The sequence below is a fragment of the Exophiala mesophila genome (assembly GCF_000836275.1).
Source record: "Exophiala mesophila strain CBS 40295 unplaced genomic scaffold supercont1.3, whole genome shotgun sequence".
Lineage (NCBI taxonomy): Eukaryota > Fungi > Ascomycota > Eurotiomycetes > Chaetothyriales > Herpotrichiellaceae > Exophiala > Exophiala mesophila.
This window is the reverse complement of record NW_015622506.1, coordinates 747183-771039: the sequence shown is the minus strand read 5'-3', so window position 1 is coordinate 771039 and position 23857 is coordinate 747183. Positions and strand designations below refer to the sequence as shown.

Sequence of the window (23857 nt, the reverse complement as noted above, 5' to 3'; positions counted from 1 at the left end):
GGTGAAGATGATTCACTATCTCCTGAGTCAGACATCTTCATGACAGTAGACTTCAACCCTGTCATCACAGGCTGCACAGTCATGATCAGCTCTGATTGCCCTGGCCCAGTTTGTATGAGCAAACTGCTGAGACTGGAAACGGCACGTCAAACTATAAGCAAAGTTATAAAGCGGTATTTGAACACACTCCATCCTTACCAATCAATACCTTTATTACCTCGATATCCAAGATTGCCGTCCAAGGCGGATTCAATAGTCAGTAGAGTCGTTCCTCGAGGTTTTAGCGAGTCTTTGAATTGGTATATGCGCCCCAGCTAGACTTATAAACTTGCAACCCCCGTCGATCGGGTCGAGTCTTGAAACATCCATGTCCTTCCAACCAAAGTGGTGCACTTACTGCGGTGCCAACACCCACAACACCGAAGAGTGTCCCAACAAGAAAGCCAAAGCCCACGAGACTTCAAACGACGATAGTAGACAAAATCAAGATCTCCAGAATTCCAAAGACGACAACACACAGCGTCGTAATTCCAAGGCGAAGGCGCCCATCATAGCAGGAATACACACTCCTCTGCCGCAATCAAGCCCGTTCGATAGCTTTGACGATCCTCCAGGCGAGGGATCTCCTACGATATCCACTGTAGGAACCGTTTCGGTTGTTGATTCGGATACACCGCTATTGAACAAGTATACGGCTCGTTCTGACGACCAGGCTATCACCTCGGCAGCCGGAGGTGGAAGTAAGCAATGACGCAGTATACGCTTCCAGAGCTTATAGATCCCCCAATGGTAGAAAAATCTGCACCTTGGGCTATAGGAGACCAAGGTCAAGGTCAATTGCAAATGAATCTCGGGAGCGGATTTCAATCCTTTGGACAAAGAACATGCTCTCCGAACAACTGCAGTGGCGGATCTCGTGCCCTGGCAGAGTGTACGAAATGGATGGCTCCAGTAGGACCTTGTCGCTGGGTACGTTGTGACGCCCATCGACCCAGTGAGTGGGTCACGGTCACTAACTGCAAGGTCGGGGGTCTGGACTTGGCTGCTTTGCTGAACTTGTCCAGAAGTAGCTTGGGTTTGACGAGTTCTTCACCCAGCCCCAGTCGCGGCTCGATGTATAGAGCATCGACGCAGCGAGGCCGGCGGATTGCCAGAGGAGCTGGGAACTTGAATCAGAGAGCGAGGGTGGCGGCGGCGATAAGTGCATCTTTGAAGCCGACAGGCGTGACAAAGCCCACCTTGAAGCGCTATAGTTGATTAGGCCATATTTGATGGATGCATAGGGAGAAGACAACGACTTTGTATGCAATCAGATAGTCGATAGATTCTACGCCATGTTTGGTCAAACAGAAGAATTGCCGTCTCCCTGTCGTCACCTTATCTTTTCTTAGAATGTCAGTCAGTAGCAGCGTCGTAATGTCCCTTGTTCTGTGTCCACCTCACCTGCTGTAGTCTGGCATCAAACCGTAGGGCGACGGGAGGTTGTAAAGCGTAACCAATTTGCCATATTTTCAGCTCTAGACATGGTCATCTCGTTTGACTTACAATTGGTGATGACCTTTCGTCAGCATCAGCGCCATTATCAGGACCGACAGCCAGATTTCTGACTAGAAAGACTTTGCAGTCCCAGATCGAAGTTTTCGGTATCCAACGCAGGGGACTTTGACTTTATCGTCCATCCACGTCCACGCCAAATGAGTGACGAATTTATACAAACCATGCGTTCACGTCTGCCTACAAACCCTCTTTGAGTGTTCCTTTCTTTTATAGACAGAATGATCGACTCTTTACTCTTCCATCCCTGCGCCAGACAACTATTTCTCGTCTCAAAGTCAAGATGGACAAGCCCAAAGAGAAAACGTCCAAGCCAAACGTTAAGCTTGCCAAATGGCTCGCGTGCACCCCTCCCTCCTCGGAGCTTCCCTGGGGGTCCAGAGAAACTTATGAGAGGGGTGGCATCATATATGAGAAAACCACTGGGCGAGCCCTGGGAAGAATACGCGCCAAGACAGGATCCCGGGGAGTAAGCCCTTCTCGCCATCTAGACAACGCAGGTGAATTCCTCTCATATATGCTAGTTGCTTTGTGGATTCTGATACCATAGGCTCCATGCACATTTGATCTGTTGTGGACGCAACGAAAGCGATGCATTCAGACCTACACACATTGCTACAATCAAGGCTTTGTAAGTTCATTGATATGGTGCACAGAACTGACCTTCATTAGGACAGGCAGGCCAAACGCCCACCCGGTAGGGCAGGATCAGGGGGCAGTTCCGTCCGGACCAGAAGCTCAAGAGCCGGGACGGTGGCCTCAAGTCAGGGCGTTGATGACTTTGAAATCACAGAGGGTGGTGGTGTTGAGGACTTTGAAATCACAGAGGGTGCTGGTGTTGAGGCAAACGCAGATGACGACCCTGCCGAGACAACTACAGATGAGCTTGTGGCGCTAGATTCCTCGGGAGAGGGGGCAGGGTGAATTGTAGGGTGCTGAGTCGAGGAATGGGTCGTATTAGGTGAAGCATTCCACATGAATGAATCACCAAGGAAGGTGACAAGAAATCTGATGATCCTCTGGAACCAGGCTCAACCCTTGAGGGGCATTGTGAATTGGGATATAGCGTTTGCTGGGCCGTCAATGGCTAAAGATTTGTGATCTGATGGCGTGGAAAGAAGAGCATGACGGATGACTTCAGCAACTTCCTAGGCAAGTGATGGCATTTGGATGTTCCGGAATGTTGATATCGTTCACCTGTAATTGCCATCTTATTGTCTGCTGTAGCAATAGAAGTGTCGGTGTCCATGTTCATTCGTTTTGCATGCCGCTCGTAAAAACAATGTCACTGAGCTGTAAACGATCCTCCAAGATTGTCTCCATCAGCGACTTGTCCCTCCATTCCCTCTGAATGCGGGATTCGAACGACAACACGGGCACCAGAAAGCATATGAGTGACAGCTTTATTCTGTTTGAGAAAGGCAAACAAAGTTGATATACAAAGTGGGCATAGTAAGAAAAAATTGCGAACATGAAACACTTACTCATATTCGATCCAGGCCGTCAAGCATCTGTCAAAAACCAACAGCCTATTTCTCACTGGAGAGAAACCATGTTCAGCTTCTTCGGGAGACCAGGAAAGGGGGTCTACGGAGAAGAAGTGATTCGGCGGGAATTGATTATCGATGGTATCGTGTATGACATGCGGACAGGCAAATGCCTGGGGCCAGATCGTGGACGGACATTGCGACGATCTCCAAGTCCCGAAGCAAGGATTGAGGATAACCAAGACCAGCACAGGCACCAGAAGAGTGCATCAAGACACCAAAGAACAGAAGAAAATAATGGAAACAGTGCAAGAAAACACAGTCAGCGACATCATAGTCATCAATTTGGAGACGATACGGACGAGGTGGTTTTCACCCGTGAGTCAAAACACCAAGGCCGTATCAAATTAGGTAAGACCAACTGTTTGATTGAATACTCCTCCATCCGTGAACGAAGGCGCACGAGATATTCCCGGAAAGAGCATGGTGAAGGGCTGTCCAGAGGTCCAGAAGGCAGCAGGCATCAGGATGCAGAAGCTTCCGAGACACCATCGGCATCTGAAAGAAGGGCAAGCCCAATCCCTGTGATCCCTGCTGACACAGGCACTGCATCTGCAGGCCAAATGATAGCTGGTGAGTGGGACATGTCATTTCCGCCAGGGATAACAGGGCCAGATGAAGATAGAGCGCCCGCTAAAGAGAACCCAGGAACGCCAGAACAAGTGCCCAAAGGAGAGAACCCAGGATCATCAGAACAAGTGCCCGAAGGAGAGAACTCAGGATCATCAGAACAAGTGCCTGAAGGTGAGGACACAATCGGATCAAATGATGATAAAGAAAACAAAGCCTAACACGGCAAAGGCACGACGAAAGTCCGATCCGAGTAGCCAGACGGGCTAGTAGATGGGGATGGAACTTTTGAGTGTCGTTTCATATTACCTGCTGGATATAATCAATCGAGTTGAGAGGTTCGTTGAATTCTGATGACCTGAGTGTATACCTGATGAGCGGATTCAGGTGCTGGTAGATGTCATTTTACCGGCATGTTTTCAGATTCGTATTGGACTGCATAAACGTGACGCCCTCGACCCAAATTTAGTACTGTAAGTGATATGATTCGATTTACAGGTTGTGATTGCGAGTGTTGAAGTTGATATAGAGAAGAGAGAGGAGGAAGAGAAGAGGGATGTCGTCTCGATACTAGCGTCCTACTAATTGATATCCACGCTAGCCTGTTACAGCCCCAACGCCACGCTGCTTGAAATGTGGTCCGATGCCATCATCCTTCCTTCCTCCAAACTCCAAATCTCCAAAGCAGACAATTTGTATTTCTCAGCATCTCGCAAGCATCCTCGCACCTCAATCATCTCAACCGTCAACGCCCTCAAACATAGACAAAAGCAGGACTCAACTATGGGTTGGTTCAGTTCATCGCCGACTCCGGCACAGCCTGCCACATGTAAGTACCTCGTCCTGTCCCACCCTCTGTGCGGGCGCAAGCTTTCCACCGAGCCGCAACGGAACTGACCCGACCTCCAGCAATTCCGCAACAACCATCTACACCAGACAATCTAGCCTGCGAATTGAAACCTGCGAGCGCCGAGAAAGTAAAGGTACTTAGATGAAGTCGAGATGAGTAGTAGCATGTGTCTATCATGACATGTCTTTCTGCCCCTCTTGACAACCAAAACCATCCACCCCCCGCCGTCCTCTGTCACCTCCCAGTTGGCTTGTCACTGACACAATCCCTCCTCTACACAGCCTTGCTGCGTGTGCAAAGACGAGAAATCACAGCGCGACGAGTGCATGCTATTCTCCCGGTCGGACGATCCCCAAGAAGATTGCAAGGGTCTGGTAGCAAAATACAAGGATTGCATGGCTGGCTATGGCTTCAAGATCTAGCTAGCCTGGTAGCTAGACTGGACCGGTCCCATCAGCTGTCCTCCGCCAGGACTTCATCCACGAGTCGATGTATACCGCAGCGGCCACTCTACCCATCTCTTCTATCCGTACTACCAGTGAGCATTGTATCATGGTGGGTTGGTCAATTTGCCCAGTGACATAACGATAGAGTCACATGATGGAAGAGATGACGAAGAAACCCAAGAGCCCAATGGCTCGCCAGCATGGATACAACGTCGCTCAGAACGAGCACATGTACATAGAGATCAAGAAGAGAGTCACACATGGGAAGCAAAGCATGTCATCAGGGTATCGGGTATCATTGCAAGCAAGCATACAATGGAATCGCCACTCTTGGGTATATCTGGCAAATCGGCCGACAGCCATCTCCGCCACGAATTGTATAACAAGCAACTTTATTTATACCCCAGATGCGTCATACTCATTATTATCATCATCTCAAAGTGAATGCAACAGACTCTGCATCCCGACTTCCATATAGTCATCTCGCTTGAGAAGATACGGGCGCAAGTTTTCTTTGCCAATGTTGCCCAACACCTGACCTCGCAATCTCTCCTTCAACGCATCCGGGTGCAAGACAAAGACGCTGGCCAACTCGGCCAGGACCTCGAGACTCGATTTGAAAGCATCGTCCAGGTTCCAGGACCGCAGCAATTGAACATAGCGGCTCATGTCCCGCGCCAACATGACTCCGCCAACTCGATTGACTTGGTGCTTTTTAAAATGATCCACCAGCTGTGCCCGGAATCCCACGGCCACCTCAGCCAGAAACGCGCTCAGATTGGCCCCATCCACTGACTCCGATGCAGTGTCGTGGAAAAGGCCAAGGAACTTGCACACGCTGTCACAGGTCGGCGTCTGCGCTTGCTCCAGGGAGACTACTTCCGTGTCGGCCCGGGGTCGAAAGTCGGTGCGAGCCTGATTGTTCAATAGTCGAGTGGTCCAGTTCAACACAGCGTCCACACTGGTCTGCTCGATCGTATTGATCTGATCCTCGATTCGCACGATCGCCGTCCTCATGTTCCTCTCCATCTCTCGTTTCGTCGTCAGGCTCGAACTAGCCAACGGAATGAGCAACGTGTTCATACAGCTTTGGACCAGATGAGTGATGTGCACGGCAAGGCCTAAGCTGCTCAGATATGACAGATCGGGCTCCTTTTTCCCACTTTCGGCGGTGGTCGCCGCATCCGCAGCTGCCTCCAGAGACACTTCGACATAGTCCGTCAAGAGGTTCTTCAGGATCAGGTTCAACAGTGCTGCCACGTCCCTGGGTATCTCCGACCCTCCGCCCAACTCCAGGCCCCTCCTGACACCTTCCGCAAGCCATTTGAGGATTCTTCTTGCAAACGCTACATGGAGCCGTCCATCTGCTTCGGAAAACTCCACCTCGGGTTGGACTTTGTTGTCCGAGCTGTTCAGACCAGCAACCGAAAGCAATATCCTTTTCTGCGTCGATGACATTTTCTCCAGATCCAAGTTCTTAACATAGGCATCTGTAGCTTCTCTCGCTGAGGTTAGTAGTTCCTGCCCGCGATTTCGTAACGACGCGAGGTACGTCTTGGGCTCTTTCCGCCGTCTTGAGTGGAAGAGTTGGAATTTGAAGAGGAGAGACCTGTATAATTCTTGCAGATTGTGCTTTTCCTTGTCGATATAAGCCGAGCCACCAACATAAGGGGTAAACAGTTCGTCCAATTGTTGATCGAGCAGTTGACTGGTCTGCGAAGTTACCGACTCTGGGTGTTCTGTCAAACCATGTGATTTGAGATCTTCCACGAGAAGACTAATGTAGCTTCTAGCCGCCTGTAACGATCGGAGATAAGCCAGTGTAGACTCTGACTCGGCCTTTTCAAGCACAAGTTCTAACCGTTGTTGAATCGACTGTTGAAAGACTCTCTGGACAAACTTGCCCAGGACCTGCTCCGGGAAAGGAAAAGCTCTTTTGATAATGGCGGATTCTTCTTGCACCACCACCCTCACTTCATCAATGAGCGACTGTAAGCCTGGTTCGACACCGGGTAAATCGGCGTCTGGATCTGACAATCGGATCCAAGTATCCTGGTCACCCCCAACTTCATCTGTCACCAAATTGCTGCGATCGATGAAAAACTGATGCTGATTGACAAATGCAGCCTGGACCGAGGCTCCGCCATTGAAATCCTGCAAGACAATAGCGCAATTCTTCATCTCCTCAAAGTTCTGCCGCCGATAGAAGTCGTCAAACAGCTTGAGCATGTCGTTCTCCAGAGTCTCGATGAACTTCTCAATGACTTCCCGGGTGTTGAACTTGCTACCGCTGGATACACCGTTGGTCGTGGGGCCGTTTTGCTTGACGCCATTAGGCTGTCCATGGCTTTTAGGATCCAGCCTTTGGCTGATCCTGAGCAGCTGTCGCGCAATACTGGCTGATCGGATCTTGCCTTCTCCGGTGCCGGACCTCCGCAAATTCTCGAGTAACGTTACTTCGCCTCTATTGCTGACTTCATCCCAGCATTCAATGAGGAAATGTGCGTCTAAAGCCCTCCTTCTCTGTCGGTCCAGCTCTTCCAAGCGCCTTCCTGTTTCCACGGCGACATTACCGCCCCATTTCTCGCCCCTGTCTGACTTGAGGGAGGTGTCTAGTTTCTGGAAACTCTGGATGGTGGAATTCAGCTTTCTGCCCAAGGTCTCTGCGTTATTTGCGTGTTGAGCCTCGGCCCTTCTCACTGCCGCCGAATATTCGTTTTCCCGTTGTTCGAGTTCGCCGGACAGTTCGTCGAGGCGACGAGCAGCCTGTTCAAAGGTACGAATCAAGGGTTTGGGATCGAATGGTGCGGGAGGGCCATGCGAGCGACGATGGGAGGATTGTGCACTTTCTGTCAAGGACTCGACAAAGTCCTTGGCTATAAAATCTTTGTTGGAGAAATCATCGAGGTTGAAGACGGGACCTTTGGGGAATATGGTTCGGCCGGCATGGTCAGTTGGCTGTGCAGTGCCATACGATTGGGAATCCATGTCGTCAAAGGGTGGTGTTCGGCATATCGTAGTGACTTTGGCCTGGCCTGCGGGGGTTTTCCAATCAGGCAATGATGATTGGAGGTAGGACAGCTGTGTTGTATAGAAGGCAATTAAGAAGTTGACTCGTATGAGCCTACTCCGTACACCAGGAAATCCAGAAGAGCGACGAGGCGAAGCCGCAGGCGTGAAACGCGACAAGGTGTGAGGTGTGGAGAGATGCGACCTTACTTCTTTTGGAATCCAGCAATCGCCGCTCTTTGGACGGATAGCCTTAGAGCCTTGGCTATCACTAAATCTAAATGATGTGACTAGTGTCCCTAGTGTTACGATTGAGCATTGTTTGAAAGTTGACTGTACCAGTACGAATATGTCCTACGGCATCCTTGGCTGAGAAGGGTTCTGTAAAATTGTCGGCGGAAATGGCTGATGTGTAGCATGTCTCGACAAAGGGTCTCTTCCCGCTACCGCATTTAGTGCAGTTCCAGAAACGGAAGTGTGAGCTGCACTCTGAAATGTGAGCCACTCCAGGGTCACATCAAGTCCAGAGGTGTAAGCGTATTCATGCAAGCCACCAGTCTAAGGAGGATAATGGCTTCCCCATGGGGAGAGACATGCCCGCATATATTTTGGACACTTCATTTTGACCTGTACGGTACAATCCTGCTTTTGGCGCATGCCTGTCTGGTATTGAGCCTATGGAAGGGTTCTATCCATGGATATCCCCACTACTACTTGTGTTGGTCGAAAGAGCATAACCGCTAGATAGCTTCTGGACCTACAATATGAGGAATGAAGTGACCAGCTAAGTGAGAGAGGATATTCGAGTGAGCCACTCTTGTTACGTGGCTTCACTCAAATGGGGGTGTAATATAAAATATAATAATCAAAGAACGCAATCAAGGTCATCTTCACTCTGCCAGAAACGGAATCTCCTCGCCGTCAACACCTTCGTTTACCGCGGTCTAGTCTGACCATCCTCACATCACCGATGCCCCCAACTACTACGACTGATAAGCTGAGTCATATAGACAACCATCGAGTGTAAGCCAGCAAGTGGTGAAAAGGTTATTATGACGCAGTGCGAGCATGGTCTCTCTATGCGCCGAACCAAAAGAGAGTGGCCACGATTTGACAGAGTTGGTAATGCGGGGGTTTAGTTTTCACAGGAGTCAGCAGCTTATATTGTCAGTAGATATGCCTATATAACACCAGCAATGATATGCTCATATGTCGGCCATGCTACCATTGCGATTTCAATCAGCAAAACACAGCAATCTGAATACTCTCAGACGATGGCCCAAAAAGTCAAAAGCCCATCTAAGTTGGCGCACGTAGTGCTGCGCACGGCAAACTTTCGAAATATGGTGCAATACTATAAGGATTTCCTGGGAGCAGAGGCGAGTTACGAGAACGACATGCTGTGCTTCCTCCGGTATGACGAAGAGCACCATCGAATCGCCCTCATTGCGTTTCCAGGGACACAGCCCAAGGTAATTGGGTCGAGTGGATTGGAGCATACCGCCTTCACGTTCGACACTCTCGAAGATTTAATGCTGGGATATCAACAACGTAAAGCCTTAGGGATGGTGCCATCGTGGTGTGTTAACCACGGCCCCACGACAAGTCTCTATTACACCGACCCCGACGGCAACCAGATCGAGACCCAGGTCGATAATTTCGACACAGCCGAAGAAGCTAATGAATTCATGGCGTCTAAGGAGTTCGCGGAGAATCCAATTGGTACGGATTTCGACCCTGAGGATCTCATTCGCCGTCTTGCTTCAGGAGAAGACGCTGCATCCATCAAGAGGCGCAGAGAGATCGGACCCCGTGGACTACCATAGAAGGCGACGACAAGGACGACGATGAGGACGAATCTCTGGAACTCCAATTCGACGAATGCATTGGGGTGAGATCGCTGTCCTGACGTTGGTCTTTCTGGCTTGCTGGCTCTCTGGATTTTGTGCTTTATCATCGAGAAGAAGATATGGTGATGTTGACCGAGAAATCACTCGTTTTGTGCCCTGTTTGCCGAGCTGGTCCTGAACTTTGGATGACATTTGATAACCGGTCAAACAAGCTTGAGGGTTGGCTGTCGTCATCACAGTTGGTATTCATATAGTCTGTCCTCAAAAGATCAACATCAGACATAGTATTGTGTACATCTACAGAATCATGTCATGTACCTAACCTTTTGAGAGGTATCTGCAGTGTTTAATAGGTCGAACTTTGAAGTTCTTGAGCACAACTGAACCGGCTTGAACTTTTCTCCTCTGAACTTCTAACACGCCTTCCTCGGCTGAGATCAAAGTATGAATACCGCATTACCCGTCGCTCCATTGTGTGTGTGGTTGTGGCTATGTTGCCACCGAGTGTATGGCCTCTAACCCCCACAGAAAGTCATTAGCTGATCTCATGTATCGGCAGGCGACTTCAAGGCTTAGTCCGACAACCAGAAAACTCGTCATTCGTCGTCATGGTCATAAGAAAAAACACCTAACAAAAAAAAGGATCTTGTCGCAAACCAGCTGATCCAAGTACTGTTACATTTCCATCACAACGTCTTCCGCGCTGGATCGTGAGACTGCCATGGTTAGACCTTCCAAGGTCTTCTCACTCGGTGCGAGGGTGTTGTTGGTGTGACGAGCTCCGTCGACGGGCTTTTCCCCAGCCTTGGTGGGCAGGAATGGCGGGGTCTGTGGCTGTGACTGGCTGTGTGAGCTAGTCCTCCGGCCCAGTTTCTCACACCAGCCCTCGGCACTGACCAAGGTGTCGTTGACGACTCGGCTGACCTGTGTCATCATGTCCAGCCCCTCCTGTGCTAGAAGCATGACTCGTCGACCTGATTTTGCCGCTTCGGAGGAATTTTCGTCTCCATCCAAGGCAAGGTCCTGGTCGTTGCCAGCCATGTTGGCAAGGCTGAAGCGTTGAGGGAGACTGACAAGATGACGGTGGACCAGGTCTCGTGCATTGGTGGGAAGAGCACCTCCGGCATAACTGGACACTATCCCTACAACGTGCTTAAGTGTCTGTAAGACATCGGCCTTGAGGGCGGCAATTCGAGCAGACAAGGCGGCCTGACGGCGTTCTTCTTGGGTTTGAGTCATGTTAGCAACCGACATTGGCCCAGGTTGTTCGCCAGGAGTGAGACCTTCGTCCCATCGTTCGAGCAAGTTCTTCAGATTCTGGATGGCCTCGCCAAGATGACCATTGGCCCAGCGTAGCCAGCTGAGACAAAATCGCAGACTTCGGATGGATTCATCACTCATGGCGACACCGAGGCCACTCGTGGAGATGACAAGTTGTTGACGCCAGCCAGGTGGTGGTTGGCGATCGCGAGATCTTGCCATGACTTGATTTTCTGAATAAGGAGGGGATCTGTCACCGGGGTTGTATTCAGGAAGACCTTCTGGAAAGGAGTGGTGGGCAGAACGATTTGTTTCGGCGGGAATGACATCGGAGTAACCTTTCTCGACGTCGGGTGATTGAAGGCTGTGGGACGATGTCCTTCCATCGCGCTTGGGTTTGAGAGCCCATCTCAGGCTGCTTTCCACACCAGAAATCCTGGCGACAGTGCCGGCGATAGGTAGACCGACATTTCGTTCCGTCCATTCGGCGCCTGGAATATACGACTGCGTGGTTTTGTATGCGGACAGCGAGCCATTAAGGAGACTGCCTGCCAGAGGGTATTGGCTGGTGAAGAGTCGAAGAAGGGGCTCGGATTGGTCTGAGTCGAAAGTGGTTTGAGTCTGGACAAGGGTAGGAGGATTCTGCCTCGGAGGGTGGAATTCTGCAGCACATGTCAGTCAATGGAATCGGTAAATGCGCTCAAGCAAACGGCATACGGTGCTGTAGGCTGTTGAGGGTTTCTGCGGCCTCCATGTCCTCGGCAGACAAGCCTGACAGAACAGAGGCGGCTCTTGTAGAACGCTCATGATCTGCCATGAAGACATCGACATCGATAGAGCCATGTTTGGCGGTGTCGGTGGATGATCGGTGAGCGGAGAGAGGAGGTGAGAAGGGTGGAGGGGCGCCGTAAGGAGGGTTTGGAGACTGTGAGTCCATATTTGACTTGCAAGAATAGGAATTATGGCCTAGAGAATGACTGTGTGGGTTGTCAAGTGTGGTGGCCGAGGAGGAGGAGGTGTCGGTGAGGCGCAACTTGGGGGTTGACTGAATTCGAGGCGGAGGTTGTGAGGGCGAGGTAAGGAGGGACTTTTCAACAAGACAGGCTCGCGCATTACATGATGCGGGAGATTTTGTGAGAAGAATAGACCCTACGAAGAGGGTGAAGTGAAGATGAGAGAGTGATTTGGAAAAGAGGGTGTTGAAGTCTGGAGAAGTGGTTTAGAATATTGCTTGAGAATAAGAAGAGGTGTGGCCGTGGGTGGGTGGTGAGGAGTGTGAAGATGCCTTGGGGGCATGAGGATTGGGACGCCTTTCGGGGGGGATGGGGAGAGGGCAGGGAGGCTTGGAGCCCGAGGGTGATGCAGACAGTGGTGATGGAAATGCCTGTGGGTGCTTGCCAGTGCCTGCCCAGTACTTACGGAGTAGGTACTTACACGGAGTAGTGCCACATGATAGTCAAGTAATTAATAATAAGTGCAGCCTGCAGGTGAATACCCATCATGGTGGGAAGACAGACAGGCAGGCAGGGGGTAAGGAACAGCCTGGGGCACCACCACCACATTTCCACTTTTTGACCAGTCGCCCAGTCTGCTAGTCTTAAACACCCATTCTCAAGAGTCTCACACTTCTTCCCGGTGTTCTGCATTGCCAGTGAAGAACAGTGCGTGCAGTTCTGGCACAAGCCGAGACCCAAAGTCAGTCATGATCTTCTGGAAATGAGAAATGATCACATGCTTGATCCATTTCTTCCCTCCTAGCCAATAATCAGCCTCCGATTGGTGAAATTCTGGAGACCAAGCTCCCATGCCCACGTCCAAACTTGAACCCACGAGTCATCACCCATGCAAGGATCCCCAGGGTTTGACCCATCTCATGCACTCCCTCGGTACGAAGATGCCGGTTTTCCACACGGCCTGGTCAGTGCCCAAATTAGTCCGTCATAGTACCGGTACCTGTTTTCTGGTCGGGACTCGGGAGAGTTGGCGGTCCCAGGTGACAGGTTGGGTTGATCCAAGGAGCATGGACAGTAGGAGTAGTTTTTAGTTCGTAGGAGAACCATATCACTGGGTAGCACTTGCTTGAAAGCAACATGAAAGCGACTGCCCACTTGCCAGATCAATTATCTACAGTACTCCGTAGGCAGGCAGCGATTTGTAACTCAGAAATCAACTGCGTGGATGGGTTGGCTAGTTCGATGCAAGTGCCATCTTACCAGCTTGCAAGGTCTTTCCTTCCCAAAGTCACCAAAATCCCTTGCTACACACAACTCGTTCCTGCCTCGGGTAATCCAGGCCATTCAAACCAGGCGTTGAATGCTCATAATTGATGAAATGCACGGTTCACATTTACAGGTGATCCAACTCGGTCCACGAGGTTCCCATGATTATAGCCATCTTCTCTTTTGGCAATGCGGATCCGGACTTTTCTCGATTTCTTATCTACGGATACAAATAGTCCATTTGCATGTGCGTGTGTGATGTGTCCAGGCTAAGCATGTGAATCTCTGGGAGCCATGGCACCGCTTCTGAATACATGATTATGTAATAACGGAGCCCCGGTACAATGATTTTCCGACGCAGTCGACTTCACGCCTTCAAGAGCATATCATTCTCTCTCTCTCAGTGAACCCGCGGCCAATGAGAAAACCTCGTTTCTCGCACCTTGGGTAGTCATTCCCGTTGTCCTTGTCCTTGTCCTTGTCGTCAAAGTCAGCAATCAGGCGCTCATTTTGACTGTTGAGCAATCCTTGAGGACCGGCTTCAACCGACTAGAAGCGATGGTCATCAGAATTGGGTCAACACTCTTGTCTTCCTGGTCCACGTAGAACAAAGGCTGAAGACGCAATCGTTTTTGGACCACTTTGCTATCTCCCATTCCAGAGCTAGTTGCCTCCAGACTGGATCTCGCTTTTGTCATTCGTGTAGGAATTAAAATACAGGCATCCAAGCACCTCTGGGAGCTCCAGGAACATAATCACTCTGCAACCCGCTTGGGCAAACGTCCCTCGTCCCTCGTCCCACGGCACATGTTGTTGTCCTCTCGCAATGACAAAGGGCTGTGCTCATTCTTCTCCAGTCTGCCCATCAAAGCAGAAACCTGTACCGTTGTGTCAAACTAAAGCCTCATGAGCTCATCGCTTCCGCTTTCTCGGCTTGTCGTCGTCATCTCCAGCGCCATTTCTTCGGTCTTCCTTTTTGGCTTTGGTTTCCATGTCGTCCCAGTCTTCGCCTTCGTCACTCAACCCGCTGTCGGCCTCGCCCTCATCATCACTCGCGCTGGCGTCGTCGTCAAACTCGCTTTCGTCCTCACTTTCAGATTCACTCGCCGCGAGATCCGAGTCACTCATCTCAAACGCCGATTCCTCCTCCGATTCTTCCGAGTTTTCGTCGTCCGAGTCCGTGCCTAAGAATGACCAGCCTCCATCCTTGAAGAACTGGTGAGGGTCTGTCGTCACCGTCTTCATAATCGTTCCCCACGCCAGATTCAAAGGTCCTTCCGTGTATGCAATGTCAACACTGTCGAGCCATTCCTTGACCCGGTCCAGGGATTCCACTGGGATCGTATTGATATGCGTCGGTGGTCGTGAGAAGTCTTTATGCACAAACACCATGTCAAAGTTTTTCAACCCAAACTGTCCTGCCTGTTAGACAACATTTCTCCTCTCACACAAGTCGACACTTACCTGGATTCGTTCCAGATGTGCAATTTCAATCTCATCAAGAGTGATCACGGTAAATGGCGGTTCCGTCAGTTGCACCAACGCGTCCGTCGTGGGAGCCATGAGCACGTTGCTGCGGAATGGGACACCATTGAAGCTCAACTCTCGGAAGGGGATGTCCACCGCAATGTTGTATTCTCTGGCCGCATCAGAGATCTTCTCCGCGAACCCTTTGAATAGACGGTCGAGCTCCGCTCGTCGTCGCCTCTCTTCTTGTTCTTGTTCAAATTCTTCATCATCCCCATATCTGTGTTTTCGTTTCCGGTTGCCCGTCTCGTCAAACGCCATGTCTGTGGCCTCGCGATAGAATTGAACGTCCTTGCTCTTGCGCTTCCCAATGATGATAGGATTCTTGAGGTGCACGTGAATCAGCACAATGAGCTCACCCACGCAAGGTTGAAAGAACAAATGTTTGACGTTGGAAAACACCACGTCGACATGCTCGTTACGCAATGGCGACAGGTAGCGAAGACCGTTTTGGTGAATTTCTACCTCACCAGGCACACGTTTACCGTCTTGTGCAGGTCGGAGATAGACGTCAGAAAGCTTATGAGGCCGACGGTTGCGGATCTCGATCAACTTGTCTTGCTCCACCACATCTTCCATCTCTTTCTTTTCCTGTTCGCGCCGAACAGCAGATTTTCGGAGCTCGGTGATTTGCGCCGAAACTTCTGACAACCGATCTTGATCCTTGGACCGAATGGTCAATGAACGGATGAAATGCGCCGTAGGATCTTCAAATGGCGAGTCATCCTTTCGTCCCACCCCCTGGCCCGGGGAGAGAAAATTGAACCGGAGGTGCGTGTACTCGCCTTCATCCGACTTGCTGACGTTCTTGATGGTGTTGATGTGAAAGGGGACAGGCCGGCCCATGATGGGTAGGATGACAGTCGAGGCCTTGAGGTCCACCCATACGATCATGTCCTTGGCCCGTGGAGGGAGTTGCCCATCCCGCTTGTACGATTCAAACTTCTTGAACTTCTTCTCTGAATCGCCGTTGAGGTTTCCCGTCACCTCTGCATATTTCTCTACGCCTTCTCGTTGCTTCTTCGCCGCCAGCTCCTTTTGATGTTCACGGCGTCTGGCCTCCTCTTCCTCCTTTGAATTGTCCGTTCGATTCGCAGCCCGCAATCGGCTTGACTTGATATTTGCAGTCACGATTGCGCTTGACCCTGGCTTCTTTGCCTTTTCTTGTTTGGGCTTGGTGTCTTCCTCATCGTCCTTGAAATAGAATTCAATTGAATCAAGATCGGTGGGAGCCTCTTTAGTGAAGATGACTGGGTCACCACGAGTGACTCTAACGGTATCTGTGATGACCAGTGTGTAGAGCTTGCCCTTGCTGTCTTGAGGCTTGTCGTTGGTAAGGTCGGTAAGGCTAGTGGTGATGCTGAGGGTCATGCCGTCCTTCAAAGGCTTGGTATTCTTGCCATTAATCAACATTTTGCTGTCCTTGACCTCGATACCAATAGCCCCTCCAATGTCCCGGCCAAAGTGCTTCTCAAGATCGGGTCTTTTTGCCTTGAGCACCCCAAGGGATTTGTTGTACACGTCCTTGGGTAAAGCTCCGTCCTTGATCTCCTTCAATGCGGCGGCATGGGCTGACATGAGAAGCTTGTAATTGGCAGTCTGCGACTTGCTTGGGTCAATCAGATATGTTCGAGCGAGGACAGAGGCATAGGTTTTGTATCTGAAGCCTAATCCAGCGACGATACAACCTGAATGTAGGTTATCGTCGTCGGCTTGTGCGATGTATTTCAGATCGTACTTTCCACCGCTTTCCACGATAGGCCCGTAAGCCCAGTCCAACTGTTGGTTGTCGAAGTCGCCAGAGAGCTTGGCAACATTTTTGAAGAACTTTGTGTCGTCGATCTTGCCTGACAGTTTGTTGGACAGATTTCGATGGCTGACTTTCTTCTCCGAGTCGAGGACTTGTGACATTTCGTCGACCCAGTATTCGGCAATCAGGGCGCTGCCCGCGCGAGCGGCAGTGCGCATATTGCGCAGCTCAGTCTCATCTTTGAGAGCGAGGACAGAGGAGATGGCACTTGAAATGTCGACTTGTTCAACGTCTTTGGAGATATCACCCAGCGTTTTCCACCATTCTTCTGGGAATGGCCCGTGGACTTCAGGTGACTGTATGACGCCAACTTTTTTGCCTGCAGTCTTGATGTGATCGATGATCTTTTCAAAGGCTTGAGTTCTGCTTTCCGGATTCTTGGTGGATAGGGTAATGATCTCGATAGGGATTTTGCCATCTTTAACGCCAGACAGATGTTTTGCTAAGCACAGTTAGAGGCTTGACAGGTTGAGGTCTAGGTGGGGACCATACCTTTTTTCTCCGTAGTGACGACGTACAGCACGGCTTGCGTGAAGAGCATGAGGGTCGCAGGAAATTCATAGCCAAGAAGCCAGAACTACCGGGGGATGGTTAGTGAGTTGTTGAGATCGATGTTGCGGGAGATGGAGACGTAAGCTAGGGAATCGCTTACATGAATGGCATTGTTCTTGTGATAGACGGTCTCCTCATCAGGCTTGCCCGTGATGATGGCTAAGGAATCTGCACCAGCGAAGGAGCCATCGGATGACCGCTTATCGGCTTTCCAAGCATTATAGAGGGAAGCGAGGCGGTCGTGAAAGTTTTTGGCATTGATGACGATGCCGTCGGCCATGATGATTGGCGCCTCAGATCGAGGCAAAGGGGGAGGATGGCGAAGTCGATCTAGGGCGGATGATCAAGGCGATTTGAGTGACAAAAGGATGGATTGCGGCTAGGTTTGCGGGGAGAGATCAAGAAGTCAAAACGGATAGGTCAAATATCAAGAGAGGTTCGAAGGAAAAGGTTGTGAAGAGATAGAGGGGGAAGTTAACGAGGGTAGAAGTAGACTGCCCAAGTTCAAAACAGGACGCGAGGAGTGAAGTGATGAAGAAGAAGACGATAGTCTCGACGTGGTTATTACCACCTGAGTTGGTCGCGATCCTGACCTCGCAGGCAGAGAGAGCGTGGGTGGAATTTCTCCATTGACGCGTTGGTGGCACGGTCACGTGAATGACTACCTGGTGTTGCTGCTTTAATTATCTCGCTCAACCTGCCCTGGCGGTTTCACTTTCGCTTTTGCTCGTAGTTGACGCAGACAGTCGCACCCTATAGAAGCATTCACCGCGGACCTCTTGAAGTGCATATGATCATGTGTGAGAGATCACCCCACACGTTCATCTATCATCATTCTGAGAGGCTAACTCCCCGACTGGAAGAGGTACATATGGTACTTTGTGTGAGCGGGTTGACAAAACTCATCATAGTTCAAGTCAAGAGGATATCATAACCATCCTCGTTAATCTTAACCACCTCTCCACTCAGGCCGTACTTCCTTCTGACCAACTCAAATATGATCAAGCCGGCGCTGGTACTCGGCACCTGGCGGATTGTAAACCACCAGAAGCCTCGAAAAAGCCAACGCGGCAAACCACCAAATCGCAGGGCCTGAGAGGTGGCTTGTCTCCAGGTCTCCTGATACGCATGATAATAAGCCCGGAGCATCCGACCTCTGCTGGGAGCCGTGGACAGGTGAAGTTGGGCTGCTTTTTGGTCGAGTACCTCGAGTCTCTCATAATGTAGCGTTTGCAGGGTTGATAGAGGAAACAAAACGAGCTGCTGTGTGACCGATGCGGTGATACCTGCGAGCATGAGAAACGCGGGTTCCAGAGCGTAGTGTGGGCGGATGGTGGCTGTAGGTTGGCTCTCGCTGGCAACAAGACCGCTCTGCCTGGCCAATTTGTCGACAGCCGGTTGCTCCAGGGCGCCATAATGCCATTTTACAAATCTGAGATAACCTTGTGCTTTGATATATTCAAACGTGGTAAAGAACAAGGCTGAGCCAAAACTGTCCTTGAGAAAAGACAATCCCCAGCCAGCGAATATGCCTCGGACTCCGATCTCGTGCAGCTTACCCCGACTATATTGCCACATGGTCTTGTTGTCATATGCGGGGCCTTTTCTGTCAAATCGGACTTGCAAGGCATCCAGAGGAGCGGCGAGGACGCTTTGAATAGAGCCAGCAGCAAAACCTGCAACGAAGGTATGAGTCGGAGGTGGAGGAGGATACACGGTCTTGGTAGCATGGGCCGAGGGTGGATGTAGGGCTGCGAGGATCTGGAGATAGGAAGTATAGAGAGCGGCACCCACGGCAATATTGGCAGCCAAGGGTGGGAGCAGTTGTTCCGGGATAAATTTCCATCCATAGTTTCCTATGGCATTGGCGAGGAGACCAGGCGTAGTCGTGCGCCAGGAAAAGGCCCCTTTCTGCAGATCTGGGCTTATCGACTTTGCATATGCCTGCAAAAGGGTCAGTCTTTGGGTTACGGGCTATGCAGTTGGAGCCTCCTACCAGATAGTCCACACGTGTGCGAAAGAAGGCCTTGACAGGAGCCCGGAAGTAAAATGCTACAGCCTGAGCTGAGAATGCCCGGACACCGGCAGCCGAAGCCCCTGTGGCAGCATTGCTTCTTGGATCCTTGAGGACGGGTGGTTCGGTGCCAACAGGCACGACTGGCAGGATGCCTAAGGAGCCGTCGAAATCTGTAGGATCATCATCAAGGGACATAGTATTACCCCTATATCCATCACGTGTCCTTGCTGTTCACGCACAAGTCGATTGGTGCGGGCGACGATGGGTGTTGCCAAACTGGATCGAAAACCAAACGATGTTGGTCGGCTGCGAAAGGTGGAGGAGAGAAGAGTTGAGGGCGGAAAATCATATTTCCCATCCGACATTTCTGGGGAGCTTCCTTACCTAAGGTCTTATATAATAATTGTCGCTACTGTACTGGGGTCAATGACTGATAAAGACGCCTCTACATCCTTGGCCCGCTTACAAGTGCCAAAATTTCCGAGGCCGACGCAAGGGCTTTCAGAGCCTAGACGGTGTTGGAGTTCCCCCCACAGGTAGGCCGTCAAGCCTTGGACACGGGGCCGAAGGTCTCCAGCCAAGCACCCTAGGGGGCATTACAGAAGGACCACTATCAAGTTTATATCCCCGAGGTACTTACGGAGTACTTGTGGTGGGCTTCTCTTTATTGACAGTCCCGCGACTAATATTCACGAATCAGATGGACCACAAGCAATTTTAGACACATGTATTGTGCATTCTGTAAACTGAAGCATTAGTATGGTTAGGTCCATGTCTTTAGCAAATATTGTAGGCACATGACGGTGATCATGTCTACTGGCTAACAACCCCAGTGGCATCTCCATCCACCACCTCGCTATGCAGATCCTCGAATATCAATCATTTTGGGGTATCATATCGGAATGTAGTCCATCCCGCCACAAACGTCAGGCACCAAGTTCCTGTACTTTTGGATTCGGGCCGTCTGTTCATCTGCCTTCCACGCAATCGATTGGGCCACGTCCGAAATGTGAACGTCTTGACCCCAAACTAATCATAGGTCAATTCTGGTCTTCCAGTCAATCTTTTCCTGTTCGGCCCATTCCTGAAGAAACGCCAAACCATATCGCACTGCTTCAAAGGCCGTTGTGTTGACATCGAGAGGAAGATAGTACTCCTTTGGGATGTGAGTGCTGGTCGGCTTGTCTTGCAAGCGTTGCGCCGAGTCCTTGATTCTCTTTGACCACGTGGCTGGGAAATCACGCTTTAAGATCTCATGCGGGAGAAGGCGAGGTCCGTCAAGCCATGCGGTCTGTAAGCAACGAGCATTATGCACGAGCTCATCCCGAAACCTGAGGTACTGCTTCTTGTATCTTTCCACATCCTCATTCGTCTTGGTATTGCCATCACTTCCCGGCGTCGGCGCAGAATTGCAAAAGTCCTCAGGCAGTGGGTCTCGAGCGAGTCGGTCCATGTCGAAATTGTGACTGAGTTGTCGACAGACTGCTCCGAGCTGGACAACCAGACCATGGACGCGAGGGTATTTCCGAGAGGCTCGAAAAACGAAAGTGTGATAGGGCATGATGGTCGCCCATCCTGCGTCGCTTCTAGGCCTGGCCTGAGCCTGGGCCGCAGAATTTATCATAAAACATAACAGTGCCTCAACAAGTAGAGCGAGTGATTTGGGAGAATGGCCGGTACTAGCATCGTCGTTGGGGGATGGTGCGAGCGAGGTTCCTTCATTCTTAATAGTTCGACCTAGCGCAAAGTACTTGGTGTGCATGTTCACCCAATGCTGACGTTCTTCCTCTCGGCTGACACTGCTGGTGAGAGGCTGGGGTGAAGGCTTCGGGGCAGCCAAGGGTGTCGACAGGCGCCCTCTTTCGCCGGTGGGAGTGGGGGCATCCAGACCGTCGGTGGACTCGACCCTTCGCATGGCCGCTGATCTGATGTCTCTTTTGGGCGTAGAGAATGTGGACTTGGAAGTCGCTGATGGTATCTTTCCTGTAGACGGGTTTGGAGTGGACGGTCTTTTGTCACCCTCGGCCTCCATCTTGACCTTTTTGATGGCTGTAGGAGGGCTATCGCCTCCCCTGCGCTTCTTGTCGGAACTGTTTGCATCAAGTACGTTGCGTTGTTTTACATCCCTCTCCACGCGAGACTTTGTCTCATCCTGTCGCGCCGGCTGTGTCTTTGGCTTGACATCGGCATGGTTCACGCCATCGAGCACATCCCGCGCTGGCAGATCCTTTCTGGGTTTGGCGTCCAGGGCTCCCTTGGAAGGGACCTCCTCATTCTTGAGAAGAGCCTTTTTCGACCGAGAGGCAAACTTGAGCAGTCCCTCGACCCACTTGCGATTCTTCTTGCCGTACTTGAGGACGACAATATGTTGCTTCGGTCCCGGGCTCGGTCGAGCACCGTTCGAAAGGGGAGGTTTGGAAAGAGGTTTGGCGGGCAGCGCAACCTTGACCGGCTTTGCGGTTCCGACAGTAGAGTCTTTAGTTGACTGCTGGCTATCAGACCGAACTCTGTTGACAGAAGGCGGGAGACCGTTTCTCAAGGCGGGCGAACTGTCGAGATCGGCGGACGCAAGGATGGCCTTGACAGGATCTGTACGGGTCTGAGGGTTAACGGCGGGACTACCCAGGGACAGTGTGTCAGAGGGAGAAGACAGGGCCAAGGTGAGGGATGCGGGCAACAGCGGCGATAGGAGATCTGGCATCGCCTTGGAAGTGTCAGGGGAGGGGAGAGTTGGGGACAAAAGGCGTGGCATTTTCAAGATCTTAGACTGAGACTCGACCTGTGTCGGCATCTTGATTGGTCGGTTGTCCTCGAAGGGCGGCGATAATTTCCTTCGTTTTGCCGCGTTAGGAGTGTCTGATGTGCGCAATTCCTGAGAGTTACGATCGGGTCGTGTCTGAGATTCGCGCTGAGCTGACGGCTTTGGGGAAACTGCCGCTGCTGAGTCGAGCTTTAACACCGGGGCCGGTGTCACTTGGTTCTCTGAATCGTGAGGTTTGCTTTCCGGGAGCGGGCTCTTGGTATGAATCTGGGGAGAGCGAGTGGCAGTGGGAGGCCGGGAGGAGTCCGGGGAGCGCGCCTTTGTCTTGTAGTCTTTGAGACTGATTTTCTTGCGATGAGTCGACGCCGCCGGGGTGGTTTCGCCGGTATTTGGAACGGTACGAGGGGAGAGGTCCTCGTCCTCGATGCGGTTGCCGTAATCGTCGGCCCAGGCGCCTTCAACTTTCAGCAAGGTCTCGTGGTCACCCTGGTGAGACAAGAAACTGATGTATTGCAACTGTTCTTCTGATGGATCGAAAGGCGTGCCTTCGTACCAATTACTGATGAACCTCGAACTGTGTCTGTAAGGAATGTCTGAGGGGACGGAGAGGAGGTATGGTTGTCGGGGTAGAATAGAATGGGTGAGGTGGGAGATGCGATGATCTAAATGGGTGGTGATATCGGTCGACGAGTGTTTGAATGTTGACAGACGGTGATGAGTTGAAGGTGTTGTGTTCATACCGCTGGACATTTTGTCGCAATGGCCCACGCTAATGGTCCATCGCCAGACCGTCAGGGCAGCAGTGATGGAGGTGTTGGAGGGCCGATAAGGCAGGATCGGTCAAGTCATGCGCAAGACTTGGATGAAGCCATCCCAGCACTGCGCCTAGCGTGGCCCAGGGTGCGAAAGCTGCAGTGACGACAGTGGCCTAGTCTAGTCTGGTTTGGTTTGTCGCGGTGTTTGCAAAGTGTTGCGTCGCTGGGGAGGAATCGCGAGTGGTGAAGGTGTGCGGGCGGCAAGACCGGTGATGGAAATGCGAGGAAAGAGCAAGCGCGGAAGGACACAGGCGCAGGCCGCTGAATCCGACAAGAGGAAGACAAAATTCAGCGAAAGTATGTCTTTTTGCCTGTAGAAAGAGAGGTGGTCTCGCGCAGACGAGGTTAGAATATTGGTGGAGGATGTGGCTTTGTTGGTAGGGTGAGGAAGGCTGAGGGATTACGATTGGGATGATGGTTGGCGACGGAAGGGTGATTGGCCCGTGACTCCCAGTTGTGTCAGATGCGAGATGAAATGCGAGATGTGAAATGTGGACACGGCAGAGGATCAACTTGAATCCTGATCTGGAGCTTCGACTCAAAGCGTGCAAGTGAGCCAGCGAAACAAAGAGAGGCTGCAACTTTGAGAAAGAGAGAGTGCTTGAAGTTGGGGATCTGAGGATCTGAGGATCTCAGGATCTTAGGGTTGGAAAGATGGCTCTTCCTCGACAATAGTGCTGAAGGAACAGGATGGCACGATAGATGGGTTTGCTCAGTTAGATCGACGACTTCAGAGGATAGCGTAGGCAACTGGGCGCACTGATCAGTTGGTTCATAGGGATGGCAGTAGTTGGTTGGTGGAATGAAGGGTTGGCTGGTTGGTTGGCGTGGGTGGTGTGTGGTGGGATGTGATGGAATGAAGAAATGGGGAAGCCCCAGAAACCCAAAGCAGCAGGAGCGCGTCGGAGCAGACAAGAAAGAGGAAGGAACATCCCTACTTATTAGACCGCTGATAGGCGCGGACGCGTTCGACAACTCAGTTAAGGCGAGGCACCCGAGTTAGGCGTCCGTAGCACCCACTAAATACTGAGGCCCTCAGACGACCGGGGTCCGCCAATAGGTACCTTACC

The 23857-nt window shown here is 51.3% G+C and overlaps 10 protein-coding genes across 10 annotated transcripts; 5 read left to right on the top strand and 5 right to left on the bottom strand.

Moving 5' to 3' along the window:
* Window positions 1-367: 367 nt before the first annotated feature.
* On the top strand, window positions 368-751 carry PV10_03936 (uncharacterized protein; the record flags this gene model as incomplete). Its single annotated transcript, XM_016368449.1, has 1 exon — window positions 368-751. One exon carries the CDS (start codon window positions 368-370, stop codon window positions 749-751), a length of 384 nt encoding a protein of 127 aa, XP_016224237.1.
* Window positions 752-1837: 1086 nt separating this feature from the next.
* On the top strand, window positions 1838-2478 carry PV10_03935 (uncharacterized protein; the record flags this gene model as incomplete). Its single annotated transcript, XM_016368448.1, has 3 exons — window positions 1838-2023; window positions 2105-2185; window positions 2227-2478. 3 exons carry the CDS (start codon window positions 1838-1840, stop codon window positions 2476-2478), a joined length of 519 nt encoding a protein of 172 aa, XP_016224236.1.
* Window positions 2479-3025: 547 nt separating this feature from the next.
* On the top strand, window positions 3026-3892 carry PV10_03934 (uncharacterized protein; the record flags this gene model as incomplete). The annotated part of the gene is made up of 1 exon (XM_016368447.1): window positions 3026-3892. One exon carries the CDS (start codon window positions 3026-3028, stop codon window positions 3890-3892), a length of 867 nt encoding a protein of 288 aa, XP_016224235.1.
* A 412-nt stretch (window positions 3893-4304) lies between these two features.
* On the top strand, window positions 4305-5402 carry PV10_03933 (uncharacterized protein; the record flags this gene model as incomplete). The annotated part of the gene is made up of 3 exons (XM_016368446.1): window positions 4305-4500; window positions 4581-4654; window positions 4803-5402. The coding sequence occupies 3 exons, from the start codon at window positions 4305-4307 to the stop codon at window positions 4941-4943; spliced, it is 411 nt and encodes a 136-aa protein (XP_016224234.1). The 3' UTR covers window positions 4944-5402.
* On the bottom strand, window positions 5247-8104 carry PV10_03932 (uncharacterized protein). Its single transcript, XM_016368445.1, has one exon. It carries the CDS (start codon window positions 7953-7955, stop codon window positions 5403-5405), a length of 2553 nt encoding a protein of 850 aa, XP_016224233.1. The 5' UTR covers window positions 7956-8104; the 3' UTR covers window positions 5247-5402.
* Window positions 8105-9172: 1068 nt separating this feature from the next.
* PV10_03931 (uncharacterized protein) lies at window positions 9173-9802 on the top strand (the record flags this gene model as incomplete). The annotated part of the gene is made up of 1 exon (XM_016368444.1): window positions 9173-9802. The coding sequence occupies one exon, from the start codon at window positions 9173-9175 to the stop codon at window positions 9800-9802; it is 630 nt and encodes a 209-aa protein (XP_016224232.1).
* PV10_03930 (uncharacterized protein) lies at window positions 9315-12601 on the bottom strand. Its single transcript, XM_016368443.1, has 2 exons — window positions 11804-12601; window positions 9315-11748 (listed from the first exon to the last, which is right to left on the bottom strand). The coding sequence occupies exons 1-2, from the start codon at window positions 12021-12023 to the stop codon at window positions 10502-10504; spliced, it is 1467 nt and encodes a 488-aa protein (XP_016224231.1). The 5' UTR covers window positions 12024-12601; the 3' UTR covers window positions 9315-10501.
* A 1099-nt stretch (window positions 12602-13700) lies between these two features.
* PV10_03929 (uncharacterized protein) lies at window positions 13701-17779 on the bottom strand. Its single transcript, XM_016368442.1, has 4 exons — window positions 17295-17779; window positions 17135-17219; window positions 14770-17084; window positions 13701-14718 (listed from the first exon to the last, which is right to left on the bottom strand). The coding sequence occupies exons 1-4, from the start codon at window positions 17472-17474 to the stop codon at window positions 14218-14220; spliced, it is 3081 nt and encodes a 1026-aa protein (XP_016224230.1). The 5' UTR covers window positions 17475-17779; the 3' UTR covers window positions 13701-14217.
* Window positions 17780-17893: 114 nt separating this feature from the next.
* Window positions 17894-19479, bottom strand: PV10_03928 (uncharacterized protein). The gene is made up of 2 exons (XM_016368441.1): window positions 19191-19479; window positions 17894-19138 (listed from the first exon to the last, which is right to left on the bottom strand). The coding sequence occupies exons 1-2, from the start codon at window positions 19404-19406 to the stop codon at window positions 18107-18109; spliced, it is 1248 nt and encodes a 415-aa protein (XP_016224229.1). The 5' UTR covers window positions 19407-19479; the 3' UTR covers window positions 17894-18106.
* Window positions 19480-19943: 464 nt separating this feature from the next.
* On the bottom strand, window positions 19944-23625 carry PV10_03927 (uncharacterized protein). Its single transcript, XM_016368440.1, has one exon. The coding sequence runs from the start codon at window positions 22720-22722 to the stop codon at window positions 20245-20247; it is 2478 nt and encodes an 825-aa protein (XP_016224228.1). The 5' UTR covers window positions 22723-23625; the 3' UTR covers window positions 19944-20244.
* Window positions 23626-23857: the final 232 nt, after the last annotated feature.

Bases quoted from the DNA above. Each gene is read 5' to 3' on its own strand.
- PV10_03932 (XM_016368445.1), bottom strand. From the start codon at position 7,955: ATGGATTCCCAATCGTATGGCACTGCACAGCCAACTGACCATGCCGGC.
- PV10_03930 (XM_016368443.1), bottom strand. From the start codon at position 12,023: ATGGACTCACAGTCTCCAAACCCTCCTTACGGCGCCCCTCCACCCTTC. The intron at 11,749-11,803 runs GTATGCCGTTTG...CATGTGCTGCAG, and splicing joins CCTCAACAGCCTACAGCACC to AATTCCACCCTCCGAGGCAG.
- PV10_03929 (XM_016368442.1), bottom strand. From the start codon at position 17,474: ATGGCCGACGGCATCGTCATCAATGCCAAAAACTTTCACGACCGCCTC. The intron at 17,085-17,134 runs GTATGGTCCCCA...AACTGTGCTTAG, and splicing joins CGTCACTACGGAGAAAAAAG to CAAAACATCTGTCTGGCGTT. The intron at 14,719-14,769 runs GTAAGTGTCGAC...CAGGCAGGACAG, and splicing joins CACATCTGGAACGAATCCAG to TTTGGGTTGAAAAACTTTGA.
- PV10_03928 (XM_016368441.1), bottom strand. From the start codon at position 19,406: ATGTCCCTTGATGATGATCCTACAGATTTCGACGGCTCCTTAGGCATC. The intron at 19,139-19,190 runs GTAGGAGGCTCC...ACCCTTTTGCAG, and splicing joins GCACACGTGTGGACTATCTG to GCATATGCAAAGTCGATAAG.
- PV10_03927 (XM_016368440.1), bottom strand. From the start codon at position 22,722: ATGTCCAGCGGTATGAACACAACACCTTCAACTCATCACCGTCTGTCA.